A 14,116-nucleotide genomic window follows, 5' to 3' on the forward strand; every position below is an offset into this window, starting at 1 on the left:
AAGACCCCAGGGCCAGCAGGAGGATTGTACGAAGACATGAAGACAGAAAGATCGTCGATGGATCAGCTCAGCCTTTCTGACCCCACATCCAGCACCACACAAATCATGGTCTGGAAGGAGAGCACAGGCCTAGTTCTGTGGCTTGGCTCTGCATGCAGGCCCATGAGACCATCTTCATCCGGGGCCTCTTCGTGACCACCCACTTGTGTTCTGGTGGCCTGAGGGATCTCAGCTGTGAAGGGGCCACATGAGGTATTTTGTGGTTCCGTCTGCTTCTTCCGCCCTTTCTTGCAGTCCCCCCAAACCTAATAAATTTTCCTCTTGCAAACAGATCTGAGTTTCGTGTATATCCATCCTTTTCAGGGTGTTCGTTCTCTGTGTGATTTTTAGGAAGCCACTTGAAAGCAGAAGGGGACTTTATGGTTTAATCCTGCCCTGTCCTATCGTTCACTTGACACAATGAGTGCCAGCATCCCTGCAGGCCGGCATTAAACAGGGGCAGAACAGTTGGGCAAAAGTCCTTGTGTGGATGTGGGCTGGTACTTTCAGAGTTCTTGTTATTTTTGTTTCTAATTCACTACAAGATGAGGACAAGAGCTTCCATCTACTGAACTTACTAAAGCTACTAGGAACTCGTACACAATGGCCTAAGAACTGGAATTCCCTGGGAATCTCAGGCCCAGAAAAGAGAGAGCCTAAAGCCCATGGGAAATCTCCAGGAAGAGACTTGGAACTTGCCAGAGAGCCTTGCAGGCGAGTGGAGCCAAAACAATGGTGGGTCAATGATAGGCAGGACTCTGCTTTGACCCAGACTGCCTAGATATGCATAGCCCCGGCCTTCTCCTTCAGCTTGGATTTCAGAACCCTGAAGAAGCACTTGGGGCACATTACTGGATCTCCTGTCCCTCTTCCCAATATGGTGACATTGAATGAATCTCCTCTTGCTTTTTGTTGGCAATATGGCTGTTTTAATGGGGCTTACTGAAGATGGGTGGTTGTAACTGGCTTGCTGGGGCACCGGGTGTGACCCTAAGTCTGGTAACAATATGAGTAGAATCACGGGATATGTGATGTTCTGTGATTGGCTTCTTTTGCATACTTTAGTGTCTTTAGATCCACTCCAAAACATAACATGTACTATGAACACTGCATTTGGGGATTGTTTTCAATTTTGGGTTACTAGGGTAACATTGTCTTAAATCTTTGTGTTCAAGTTTGAATGTGGACATGTGTTTTTTCCCTCCCTGCTTCCCTGCCTCTCTTGCTTCTTTCTGTGTATGATGTATGTTTTGCATGCGCTTGGGGCACATGTATGTGTGCAGGTATGCATGCCCATACATGCACTTGTGGAACCCAGAGGCCAATGCTGGCTGTTTTTCTCTTTTGTTTCCCATTTTATTTTTTAAGATGAGATCCCTTGTTGAACCCAGAGCTCACTGATTTGGGGAGACTGGCCAGTGGAACTTTGGAACCTTTTGTTTACACTTCCCAGTGCTGGGATTACAGGCATGAGTCACCCTCCAGCTGTTTTATGTGGGTGCTGGGGGCCTGAACATGGGTTCTCACTTAGCAAACACTCTACCTTATGAATCATCTCCTTATCCCCCTTTTGTTATTTTGGGACAGTCTTATTCCACAGCCTAGCCTGACTTGGCCTTCACTGTGTAGCTTAGGCTGGCCTTGAACTCATGGCCATCCTTTTGCCTCAAACTTCTAAGTCCTAAGGCTTCACATGTGAACCATCACACCTTACTTGGGCATATGTTTTCAATTGTTTTGAGTGTATATACACAAGAATGGAATTGCTGTGTTTTGGGTATAGATACACAAGAATGGAATTGCTGGGTTACACCATCACTGTGGAACTGCTAGACCCATCTCTGTGCTAGCTGATGTTCTCACCGACTGACTATGAGAGCTCCATCTGCACATTCTCAGTAACACCTGTGTTTTTCCATGCTGTAAAACAACAACAGCAAAACCAGGTCATCTCAGTGCACGTGAAGTGGTATTCATTGCGGGTTTTGATTTGCATTTCCTTGATGACTCACGGTGTCATACTTCTTTTCATGTGTGTGTCGGCTGTTTATAGATCTTTGGGAAAACGTTTACTCAGATCCATTGCCTGACTTTTAAAGCCCGGCTCACTTGTCTTTTAAGTTGTAGATGTGCTTTTAATGTTCTGGACACAGGATTCCTATTCAGCAGATGATTTATAAATGTTTTCCCCTTCAGAAGTTAGTTTTTCACTTTCTGGATGAAAATAAAGTACATTTTTGCTGTAGAATAATTTTAAAATTTGAAGTCCAATCTACTTTGAATTTTAAAATTTGAATTCTTTTAAATTATTGTGTGTGCGTGTATGTGCATGAAAGCAGGTGTTCATGGAAGCTAGAAATGGGTACCAGGTTGTCGAGAGTTGGAATTGGTTGTGAGCCTCCGAAAGTAGGAGTGGGAACTGAACTTGGGCCCTCTGGAAGAGCAGGAAGTGTTCTTAACCATGGAGCTATCCCTCTAACCTCCTAATTTTACGTTTATCACCCGTGATTTTGGCATCATATGTAAAAAACTATTTCTTTCGCTTGTTAGGTTTGTTTATTTATTTGTTTTTGACACAGAGTCTCACTGTGTAACTCTGGCTATACTGGAACTTACTCTGTAGACCAGGCTGGCCTTGAACTCCTAGAGATTTCCCTGCCTCTGTCCCCTGAGTTCTAGGATTAAAAGCATGCACCACCACACCCAGCAAAAAATATTTTTTAACATGAGATCTAGAAGACTCATTCCTATCTTTCCCCCAAATTTTCTAGCTTGAGTTCTTACAACTAGCTTCCCAGACAGGGTCTTTCTGTATATCCTGGTCAGAATGCAAACTCACCATCCTCTTCTTTCTACCTCATGAGCACCGGGATTGTAGGAATGCATCGCCATGCCAGGCTCTCTGTTCTTTTTATGGTGTAAACAAAGGCCAAACTCTATTCTTCTGCATTTGGATGCCTAGTTGCTTAGCCATCACTCATCAAAACGTTCTTTCCTCCATTGGTTGAGTTGGTGACCGTGTTGAACATAGCTTTGTAGTAAGTTTTAAAGTCAGGGAATGTGACTCCTCCAGTACTTTGTTCTTCTTCTGAAAGACTGTTTTGGCCATTTGACTCCATCCTACATGAGTTTTAGAGTCAGTTTGTCGATGTCTATGAAGAGGCTATCTTGTGTTAGAATGTCAAGTCAGTTGCAGGAACATGGTCTTCGGTATTGTCACTTGTATAACTTGCTGTGACAAAATAACTCTGCAAAAGTCATTTAAGGAAGCGATAGTTTTGGCTCATAGCTCCAGGGCTACAGTTCATCCAGGCAGGAAAGGGATGTGGCAGGGGAAGGAGGTGGCTGGTGACCTTGTTTTCCCAGTGAGGAGGCAGAGAGTGATGCACAGTTGTGTTCCACTCGCTGTCTCCTTTTTATTCAGCCCAGGGCCCCGTGCACACAACTGCATCACTCACATTTAAGGTTGGTTTTCTCACCACATTTAATCTAGAGAACTCTTCACAGACACGCGCAGAGATTTGTTTCTGTGCTGATTTTAAATCCCATCAAGATGACAAGATTAACCTTCACATCATCTTAGCTGTTGAATCCACAGGGGTTATCTTGTTGCTTAAATCCTAAATGGTCTTATAATAAAAACCCAGATCCAGATATCAGGGTGAAAGCTGAAAGACCCGAGAAACAGAGCAAACCACAGCTACCATCTCTTACCTCACCAACTCCACAGTCTGACAGAGACACAATTCCTTCCTGTCTCCTCCAACCTTATATTCCTTTCTCTGTCCAGCCATATCACTTCCTGTGTCAACCTTCCTACTGCTGGGATTAAAGGTGTGTGACTCCCAAGTGCTGGCATTAAAGGTGTGTGCCACCACTGCCTGGCTCTGTTCCTTTTTTAGACTGGATTAATCTCGTGCAGCCCAGTGTGGTCTTGAACTCACAGAAATCCAGACAGATCTCTGCCTCTGCCTCCTGAGTGCTAGGATTAAAGGTATGTGCCACCACTGCCTGGCTTCTGTGGCTAACTCTGTGGCTGGCTCTGTCCTCTGATCTTCAGGCAAGCTTTGTTTTTCAGATTACAAATATCACCATAGTATCTTATTCACCACCTTGAGGTGTTAGAGAAAGAGGGACTGGACCGTTCACTGGCCCCCCCTACCTGGGTCCTTCCAATGTTTAGGAAACTGGTGGTGGGTTAAGAAAGGGTAAGGTTGTGGAAAAGAGGATTGCTGATGTATACTGGCTGCTGAGATGGATTGGGACTGTCACTCAGCTGCCAGGCCTATAATGCTTATGGAAAGCAGAGTTGTGAAGAATGGGTACAGACTCTTGTTTAGACACTAGAATCTCTTAATGCTCTTACGGCATGAATCCATGCATCTCAGTATTGTTGTAAGCCTTCTTTATAAATCTCTAAAAAGACCGGTTTTCTCTACCAATTCTGAATGGCTGAACAGATGTCTTCCAGAAGGAGGACGACTATCCTTGAGTTCTCCATCCATCACGTCTTGACTCATTTAAGCAGATCTTGAATCTTCACAGCTTGTCTCTCATTTCCTCTTCAATGTTTTCTGTTTTTAAAACCTGTCTGTACTATATGCTGACAATTTCCTCATCTATGATTTCTAGTTCACTTATCCTCTTTCCATCTTTATCTAATCTGATATTTAATCTATCAGTTGGGTTTTATAATTAGTGCTAGACTTTTAGAAAGTAAGAACATTATATTATTAATTTTAAATTAGATTTGGCTTTAATAATTGTTTTGTATTCTCTCTCTCTCTCTCTCTCTCTCTCTCTCTCTCTCTCTCTGTATGTGTGTGTGTGTGTGTGTGTGTGTGTGTGTGTGTGTGTGTGTGTGTGTGTTTATGTGTGTGGGTGCACAGGCCATTGTGCACATGTGGAAGTCAGATGACAATTTAAAGGAGTCAGTTCTCTCCTTCCACCATGTGGGTCCCAGGGATGGGGATCAGATGGGCAGGCTTGGAAGCAAACCTTTCCCTTTACCTGCTGAGCCATAACACTGGCCTCAATAAATGCAATTTTAACAGAGCTGGCCATGACTTATTTGGATTTATTACAAATGATATTTAGTCATTAAAGATAATAATACTTGGATACATAAAATAATGACCAAACACGTAAAAACAAGAAAGGAGAATGGTGGTGTGGAAATGTGTATTCGACACTTAATAGGATACATGGAGCCTTTTACCAAAAATTCAACAAAATGAACATCAATCTCCAGACATCCCCAAAACTATTTAGAGATCTATTTAATTTTATAAAAGTAGATTTATCATCTGGTGAAAAAAGAAAACCCAAATGATAACCCAGTGTATAGACTCCTAAAATGCTATGAAGATCTACAGAGCAAATCTTAATAAAATTCTATTGATCAAACACAGTTGACAAATAACTGCTGTGCCTTTGCCCACTGAGCCATCTTATTGGCTCCCCAGCTATAATTTTTAAGGTGATGTACATTCGAATTTTGTTATGGCTACCTTGGTGTACCTTTTTGGTGGAGGGAGTTAAGTGTACTGCTAAGGAGTAGAGCCTCACTGCTTAACCAATTACCTCTCTGAATTACCCCAAACCAACTAGATAGAGTTCTATATCCAATAGGCTATTGTTGCATCTAAATTTCTGGGGTATAATAATTATATTACCAACTTAGAACATTTTAACTCAAAGAGATACCAAGGAAACCTGGTATTGCTAGATTCTATCATTGCATCCATGTACATCTTTAATTCATCACCAGAACATAACCACAGAAAACGGATAAACCACAGCCTTTGCTGTCCTCCCACTGCATTTGATTTCTGGTTCCAGGTTATGTCAGATCAGATTGTGAAATTACCCATCACTTCTGTAGCATGTTGATGGGCCTGAGAATGTAGTGAGGATCAGTGGATTAGGGTTCTAATGACAAGATCATGAATAATCATTTCTTTATTCTGAGGCTCAGTTTCCCCACCAGCAAAATGAGGGCAGCATGGACAAACAGATCATAAGACCCTGGCATCCTCTTGTTCTGAGCTCTCCATTCTCTCTTTGGACCATCTTGGCACTCAGGGTCTACATGAGGAGGTAGAAAAAAAGTCAGATGATTTTGAGGTGCAGCTGTAGCAGACTTGGATCTGTCAGAGAGCATTTCTGAGGTCTACTTTGTCACCTGCTGTGAAAGACAGTGAGCAGCCCTTCCTTGGCATGGATGATACATCCCTCTTGACGGAGTATCAACGCTCTTCCGAACAAAGTAGAAGTGGTGTCTTATGCACAGGCAGTTTACCCCGCTGTGCTTCTTGGATGATTATTCCTAAATCACAAACTGTTATGAATCATCAAGTTCAAACAAGCTCAGCCTCTCTGAACTGTTTCAAGTGCAATTATCTTTCAGGGTCCAATTATTGTGTAAAACTCTGATCCTTGAGACCAAAGCCCACATGCTTTATAATCAAGTATACAAATGGACTATGGTGGAGTTCTCTAAGTAATGGACATCTTCACTCTGCATGTTTGAAAACTCAGTTTCCTTAAGTTCAGTGTGGATGTTACTCTATGAATACAGGTGTTATACACAGTAGGCATACCTGTGAGACTCTAGGAGGGGCCTGACAACTTTCTGGTTCACTCAGCACCCTCTCCATGGTGCTGATCGAGCTTGCGTGATCTTGTGGATGTATTTGGCAGTTGTCACATGATGCATTATCTCTCTGTGTCTCTCTCTGTCTGTCTCTATCTCTCTCTGTATGGGCCAGAGGTTGCTATTGGGTATCTTCCTCAATGGTCCTCCACCTCAGTTTTTGAGACAGAGTCTTTCACCGAACCTTGAGCTCACTGACTGGCTAGGCTAGCTGTCTAGAGAGCTTCAGAGATCATCTGTGTTCATCTTCCCCGTGTTGTGATTACAGCTGTGTGCCTCTGTGCCTGGCTTCAAACATGGGTGCTGGGGATCTGAACTCCCATCTTCCTGCTTGTGTGGTGGGCACGTTCCTGACATGCCTCTCCCCAGCCTGCATGGCCTTGTCTCTGATATGCTTTCCTTCCTGTTCATCTGTGACGCTGTAATCTCATTCCTTTCATTGTCTCTCACCCTTTCTCCATTTCCCTGGAATTTCTAAGGTTTGTCTCTTAGCTGTTGCTTCTCTCTATATACTCTTTTCCTTTACCCATGTCTGTAACTCTCACACCTGCCCCCCAACCACGACCATATCTGTCATTATCATCTCTACCATCAACTCTATACCTCGACTCCTTTTTACCTCCTTATTGCTGCTTGCCTGGACTGCTATAACAACCTCCTTGACCGCTATAATAACTTCCTTGCTGGTCTCTGGGCTTTCTTTTTCTAAAACTGTTAAACGTTTGCTGAAATGGTGCCTCAAAACTTTTGTCACCCCACAGGCTCCAAAACCCACATGGGAGCTGATAGCGGGATGGTCCAAGCCCCTTAGCTCTTTCACAGAAGACTGGTGGCATATGACTGTAGCCTCTTTAGACAGCTTTATTTTCTACCTTTTCCCTTCACTGACACATAGACTTGCTCGAGGTCCTCCATCATGCTGGATTTCCCTGCTGTGTTATTGTGCATGCACCAAACCCCACTTGGACATCCTGCTTTTACTTTCTCTGTTTCTTAGACACCACGCTGTGCTCCATCCCCAGCACAGATCCACGTCTGTGAACCTCCAATCCTGATGATGCTTGCTCTCCCCAGTATGCAAACCTCTCAGATGTTACTTGTCATTTATGTCTTCATCTTTGACCTCCACTCACTCAATATGCCCATCATGTAGCAAGGCCCTAGAACTAGGGCTCAGCGATGAATTGAACCTTGTCCTTTTGTTCAGGAACTCAAAGAGAGAGAGAGAGAGAGAGAGAGAGAGAGAGAGAGAGAGAGAGAGAGAGAGAGAGAGAAACTCACAGGTTGGGACAACATCATGGTCAAGGTAAAGCAAAAGAAGAGCTCAGAGAAGAGGTAAGACCTGACTGAAGAGGTTCGAAAGGGAAGTGGGCTCTTTGTACAGCAGCAATGTGAAGGGATAAAAGGAACAGAAACTGATGCTAGGTTCATAGCTGCATAACTTAGCCTCCTACCTTCTATACTTTGATTTGCCTTGAAGACCTGTGCTGAGGGTGCTAAGATCCAAGACTTGTGCCAGCACTGTCTGGGGACTGTGTGGGCCTCCAGCCAGTGTGAATTCTCTGCCAGTATCACTTGCCCACCTTCCACTCCTCAGCATCCAGCACCCTGCCCAGGCCCAGCCATGATCCTAGGGCCATCTGTGAATTGATTGTCAGATGTGTCTAGAAGCAGTGTGACCGGAAGCGAGGCTGTTTGAGCACCTGGTCCTCTCTTTGAGAACTGTGAATCTGACATTTGGAAACTGGACCTAGGAAGAGTTCTGCTTCTCTGTTTCATCCAGCAGAGCCAGAGGCTTCCCGAAGTGTCAGGGCCCTCATGGAGTGGCAGCACCGTCCCTTGACCTGCCCCACCCTCCTAATGAAGGCCGGGCCTTTCATGAGTCCTGCCCTTTGAAGTCATACCACGAAGCTCTTACCTCATGATGCACAGCATGGCAGAGGAGTCCTGACTGAGGGAGAAGCCCGAGTAAAGTCTTTTATGAGGTGAGGGAGACTTCTGAGGAAGCATAACAAATGCATGGGGAAGCCTTTGACCATCACTAAATGAGCAAAGCCAAAGGAAAAAAAAAAGGACTGCCTTATATGTCCACACCCTCTTTGGAGTAAGTATAAATGCTCACCAGTGTAAGGGGACCCACAGTTCTGAGGCTTGGAGAATCCACTCTTGTGTCTTCAGCCAGGCACCTCACTCCCTCCAGCACCATGCCATACAACTGCTGCCTGCCCACCATGAGCTGCCGCACCAGCTGCTCCTCCCGGCCCTGCGTGCCCAACAGCTGCCATGGCTGCACCCTGCCCGGGGCCTGCAACATCCCCGCCAATGTGGGCAACTGCAATTGGTTCTGTGAGGGCTCCTTCAATGGCAATGAGAAGGAGACCATGCAGTTCCTGAATGACCGCCTGGCCAGCTACCTGGAAAAGGTGAGGCAGCTGGAGAGAGAGAATGCAGAGCTGGAGTGTCGGATCCAGGAGAGGAACCAGCAGCAGGACCCTCTGGTGTGCCCTGCCTACCAGGCCTACTTCAGGACCATTGAGGAGCTGCAGCAGAAGGTGAGGGGGATGGGCATCACATCATCCTTAGCAGGAAGTCGTCAGGAGGATATTTGAGACATAGAAATGACATTGGTGGAAAAATTTGGTACTCATGTTTCCAGTTTCTTAAACGAGGACTCATCTATTTTCCAATGGGAAGCTGCTAGTTTTGAATCTTGGCATAAATTAGATGAGGTGGAGGTATAGGAGTTTGGATAACTTCCCACTATCATTAAGAGTGGCCCCTGGATGTTTCTGAGCTTTGAAAGTATTCCACTGAGATAAGATGAAAGAACTGAGCCAAAGAAGGAAGCCATGAAGTAGAAAGGACCATTTGTTCCTCCTTTAACAAGGTGTGTGGATGCTCTGACTTCTGGTTGCCCTCTTCTTCTGGATACCTTATCACCCTGATCCCATTATCTTGACCTAGATGCCCCTGGGGTTCCCTTGGTGCACAGTGTCCAGTGGAGAACTAGAGTGTTTAGCTAAAAAGATTGGACACTAGATAGAAATGGTACCAAGCCATCCAGGATGGCCAGGAGACTGGAACAACCTCCTTTGCCTAGGACCCTGCACCTGCTGTTTTATGTATTTATCTTGTTCATTTGATGGAAAGTTTCTTAATGCCTGGGTCTTTTTTAGCTCTTAGAGCTATGCCAACCAAATAGCAGCTGTTTTAAACAAACGTGAATAGTTTTTTTTTTAAATCAGCATCTCAATATTGCTTATTAAGAAAGGGGAAGAAATAAGATTGTCTGCTAATGCCTCTTTGTGTATTCACATGTCTGTCTTCATATTTAGTCCTTCAGATATTTTTTTGAGCATCTGTTGTACACGGATAGATTTTCATAGATACAGGATATACTGTGATTTTTTTTTTATTCTGATGTTTCCATATAAACAAGTTAACAGGATTTCTGTTGATGAAAAGAACCAAGCCCCTGCTCATTATATAATGTTTTGTGATTTCTAGATCTTGTGTGGCAAATCTGAGAACGCCAGGCTGGTAGTGCAAATTGACAATGCCAAGCTGGCCTCTGATGACTTCAGGACCAAGTGAGTGGGTGGATCAGTGGGCTGTTGTTGTTTGTGACTTCATCTCCTTTCTTCCCTTCCCTTTAGTCTGCTTTCCACATGGGTATTGATCAAGATTTCCCCTAGGTATTTCCCCAAGATCCTTACTCCCTCCTCTTCTCTCTTTCCCTTTGTTGAAAGGCATTTCCATCCCAAATCTCAGCTCCACCCAACTGTGCATCTGTGGATAACATGGTCTCCTACTCAGTTATGAGAATGTGGGAAGTGCATTCATCCTGGAAGCCTCGAAGTTTACAAGCTCTTATCTCCTTAGATTCATTGGCTTTGTGAAAGTAATTACGGTGCATTTCCCTTCAGGAGCTACTGTTGGGTCTTGTCAACTTAAGTGGAAGGAGATGGTTGTAAAACCTAGTATCCTTAATTCCTAGTTATCCAACCAACCAAACCAAACCAGGGTCAAGGCCAGGCATGTTCTTACTCAGTCTGTCCCTGATTCTCCCGTGTTTGCAGGTATGAGACAGAGCTGTCCCTGAGGCAGCTGGTGGAGTCGGATATCAACGGCCTGCGCAGGATCCTGGACGAGCTGACCCTGTGCAAGTCTGACCTGGAGGCCCAGGTGGAGTCTCTGAAGGAGGAGCTGCTGTGTCTCAAGCAGAACCATGAACAGGTGAAGTTTCCCAAAGTGAAGCACACGGTTGGACTAGCCAGGACCTGTTTCTAACTGCCACAGGCTTCGGGAGAGGCTGTGGGTTGAGCCTCAATTAGCCCAGAAAGCTGTTCTCCAAACAAAAAAGGATTTTTAAACAATGAGTAACCTAAAAAAAATTTGTGATAGGAGATTAGGATTTTCTGCTAGAGGCAGGAACAAGAAGAAAGGAAGTTGGCTAGCTCAGTCAGTACTGAGGAAAGGTCAGAGCCAAGGTCACTCCCAGATGAGAGCATATGTAGAAGCCATTAAGATTCCCTGTTTTGTAATTTAGGGCCACCCAACAAGAGGGCTGAGCTGGACTCAAACCACAACTCTTCGTTCTCATCCAAAACTCTTTCTGCTATTTGTGTTGCTTGGAAGAAACATGGAGTAAAGCGCTCCCCAGTACACATCAGTCACTGGCACACAGGAAACAGATACGTGCAAACTATAAATCCCAGAAATCTGTGTGTGGAGACAGCTAACATCAGTCAAGAGCCTATCATGCACCAAATTTGTGCTAAGAACTTAAGAGCCTCCAAAGAAGCTCTTAAAGAAAAAGATAACAGTTTGAAGATTCTAGAACAGTAGTTCTCAACCTATGGGTCACAACCTCTTTGGGGGTCGAAGGATGCTTTCACAGAGGTCACCTAAGACCATTTGCATATCAGATATTTATATTACGATTCATAACAGTAGCAAAATTAGTTATGAAGGAACAGCAAAAGTAATTTTATGGTTGGGAGGGGGTTACCACAACATGAGGAACTGTATTAAAGAACCACAGCATTAAGAAGGTTGAGAACCACTATTCTGGAAGCTTCTAGAAGTTATATGGGAGTGCTAAAGATGAGATACAATTTAAGTCTGTTGGATGGCTAGGTAAGCCCAGGACCAAGTTCTGTTGGCTCCACGAAGAGATCAGTAGTAGAATGTATAGATGTTTGCTTCCTTCAGCAAAATCCACACTGGTAGAACCAGCACACACATCACTAGTTAAGGCTCTTTTATCCAATGATGACAAGTTTTGAAGCCTCTATTCTTTATTGTCTTGGTAGTCAGACTTTGTCTATGCTTAAGGTTTAAAAACTAAAGGGTATGATGAGATATTCTAGCAAGACCTGTGAACTGGGCTTTTTTTTTTTTTTTTTTTTTTTTTGGTTTTTCGAGACAGGGTTTTTCTGTGTAGCTTTGCGCCTTTCCTGGAACTCACTTGGTAGTCCAGGCTGGCCTCGAACTCACGGAGATCCGCCTGGCTCTGCCTCCCGAGTGCTGGGATTAAAGGCGTGCGCCACCACCGCCCGGCGTGAACTGGGCTTTTAGGGAGTAGAATTTAAATGTTTGTTGGCGATGTCTCAGCTCTGATTCGAAACCACCACATCCCTCTAGATAAGTGTTATGAAGGGCGTTATGAAGGGCAGAGTGAGACTGTGGACTTGAAGGTGCTTTGTGAAAAAGAATCAGCCAGTCACTGGCCATAGGGAAAAAGATGGTGGCAAGGAAGAGAAAAGAGATTGGAGAATGATTAAATGCACCAGCAGTCCAACTGCATTCTCTCAAGGAGAGCATCAAGACCCTTTGTGATGTTATGAATTTTCCTCCTTCCCCCACCAGGAAGTCAACACCCTGCGCTGCCAGCTTGGAGACCGCCTCAACGTGGAGGTGGACGCTGCTCCCACCGTGGATCTGAACCGTGTGCTCAATGAGACCAGGTGTCAGTACGAGGCCCTGGTGGAAACCAACCGCAGAGAAGTGGAGGAGTGGTTCACCACACAGGTGGGCATCTGAGCTCATGGCCACCCAGGAACTGAGTCCCCCAGGACCCTGAAGCAGGGTCTGATCCTGTCTCTGCCCTTGCCTGTTGCAGACCGAGGAGCTGAACAAGCAGGTGGTGTCCAGCTCAGAGCAGCTGCAGTCCTGCCAGGCAGAGATCATCGAGCTGAGACGCACAGTCAACGCCCTGGAGATCGAGCTGCAGGCCCAGCACAACCTGGTGTGTAGTGTCCACACCTGCTGCTGGGCAGTGTGGAGTCAGGGGGCAGAGTCACTGGGGTGCCCTTGGGGCCACTCCCTCTCCTTTGCTCTTGAAGCCTGTGACTCCTTTGGGAGGCCATGCAGGAACCTTTAGAGGGGACAGCTCTGTGACAGCCTTTGTCTCCTCCCCCACAGAGAAACTCTCTGGAAAACACACTGACAGAGAGTGAGGCTCGCTACAGCTCCCAGCTGTCCCAGGTGCAGTGTCTGATCACCAACGTGGAGTCCCAGCTTGGTGAGATCCGGGCTGACCTGGAGCGTCAGAACCAGGAGTACCAGGTGCTGCTGGACATCCGGGCCCGGCTGGAGTGTGAGATCAACACGTACCGGGGCCTGCTGGAGAGCGAGGACTGCAAGTGAGTATGGGCTGAACGACTCTTCCTTGGGGTGAGTTGTTTTCTTGGTTGACATTAACATGCCCCTTTCAAACTTCTGCTTGGAGACTTTCAAAGGGACGTCTGGATGTTAATCTGACTGTTTCCAGGGTCTTCCTGTGTGTTTAACTTACTCTGCCCTAACTTGCTCCAATGATTTCCTGCCTCCAGGCTCCCTTGCAATCCGTGTGCCACAACTAACGCATGTGACAAGCCCATCGGGCCTTGCGTCTCTAACCCCTGTGTCACAAGATCTCGCTGTGGGCCTTGCAACACTTTCGTGCGCTAGAGATACCACTGCCCGAGGGGGACAAAGACACCAGTCACACTTAACTCCAGCTCATCCCAAGACCTCAAAAAGTGACCGCACTGGACAAAGACAGACTGGTTCCCAGCGTCAACTGCAGCCCACAGTGCATTGCTTGGCTTGATCCTTGAGCACAGGAGATGCAAAGCCTGTCTTTTAAGGAACCTACAATAGGATCGAGGACTTTTTACTGTCACAAGGCCGTGTTTGCATACTCAATGTTATGCTTTAATAAAAGTTATCGGAATGTGATTCGAAAATAATTCCATTGAGTGTGGGGGAGCTGGTTGGCATGCTTGTGAAACAGAACATGGGTGGACTTCACCTTTCTCTTTCACACTTTTTGGCTTTGTAGATGCAATACAAATCCTTTGTTTGTCCTCCCAATAAACTCTTATTCCGGCATGAAAATCCTAATTGTCTGTTTCGTTCAACATTAACCAGTGTTTT

The 14,116-nt window shown here is 45.4% G+C and overlaps 1 protein-coding gene across 1 annotated transcript; it reads left to right on the forward strand.

The window, feature by feature from the left end:
- The first annotated feature begins 8,424 nt into the window (after window positions 1-8,424).
- Window positions 8,425-13,899, forward strand: LOC128121972 (keratin, type I cuticular Ha3-I). Its single transcript, XM_052757099.1, has 7 exons — window positions 8,425-9,246; window positions 10,202-10,284; window positions 10,774-10,930; window positions 12,566-12,727; window positions 12,819-12,944; window positions 13,121-13,341; window positions 13,531-13,899. The coding sequence occupies exons 1-7, from the start codon at window positions 8,809-8,811 to the stop codon at window positions 13,646-13,648; spliced, it is 1,305 nt and encodes a 434-aa protein (XP_052613059.1). The 5' UTR covers window positions 8,425-8,808; the 3' UTR covers window positions 13,649-13,899.
- The last annotated feature ends 217 nt before the right edge of the window (window positions 13,900-14,116 follow it).

The sequence above is a fragment of the Peromyscus californicus genome, unplaced genomic scaffold (genome assembly GCF_007827085.1).
Source record: "Peromyscus californicus insignis strain IS unplaced genomic scaffold, ASM782708v3 Scaffold_3__1_contigs__length_106647218, whole genome shotgun sequence".
In the NCBI taxonomy this organism is placed as follows: domain Eukaryota; kingdom Metazoa; phylum Chordata; class Mammalia; order Rodentia; family Cricetidae; genus Peromyscus; species Peromyscus californicus.

Bases quoted from the DNA above. Each gene is read 5' to 3' on its own strand.
- LOC128121972 (XM_052757099.1), top strand. From the start codon at position 8,809: ATGCTCACCAGTGTAAGGGGACCCACAGTTCTGAGGCTTGGAGAATCC. The intron at 10,931-12,565 runs GTGAAGTTTCCC...TTCCCCCACCAG, and splicing joins TCAAGCAGAACCATGAACAG to GAAGTCAACACCCTGCGCTG. The intron at 13,342-13,530 runs GTGAGTATGGGC...TCCTGCCTCCAG, and splicing joins CTGGAGAGCGAGGACTGCAA to GCTCCCTTGCAATCCGTGTG.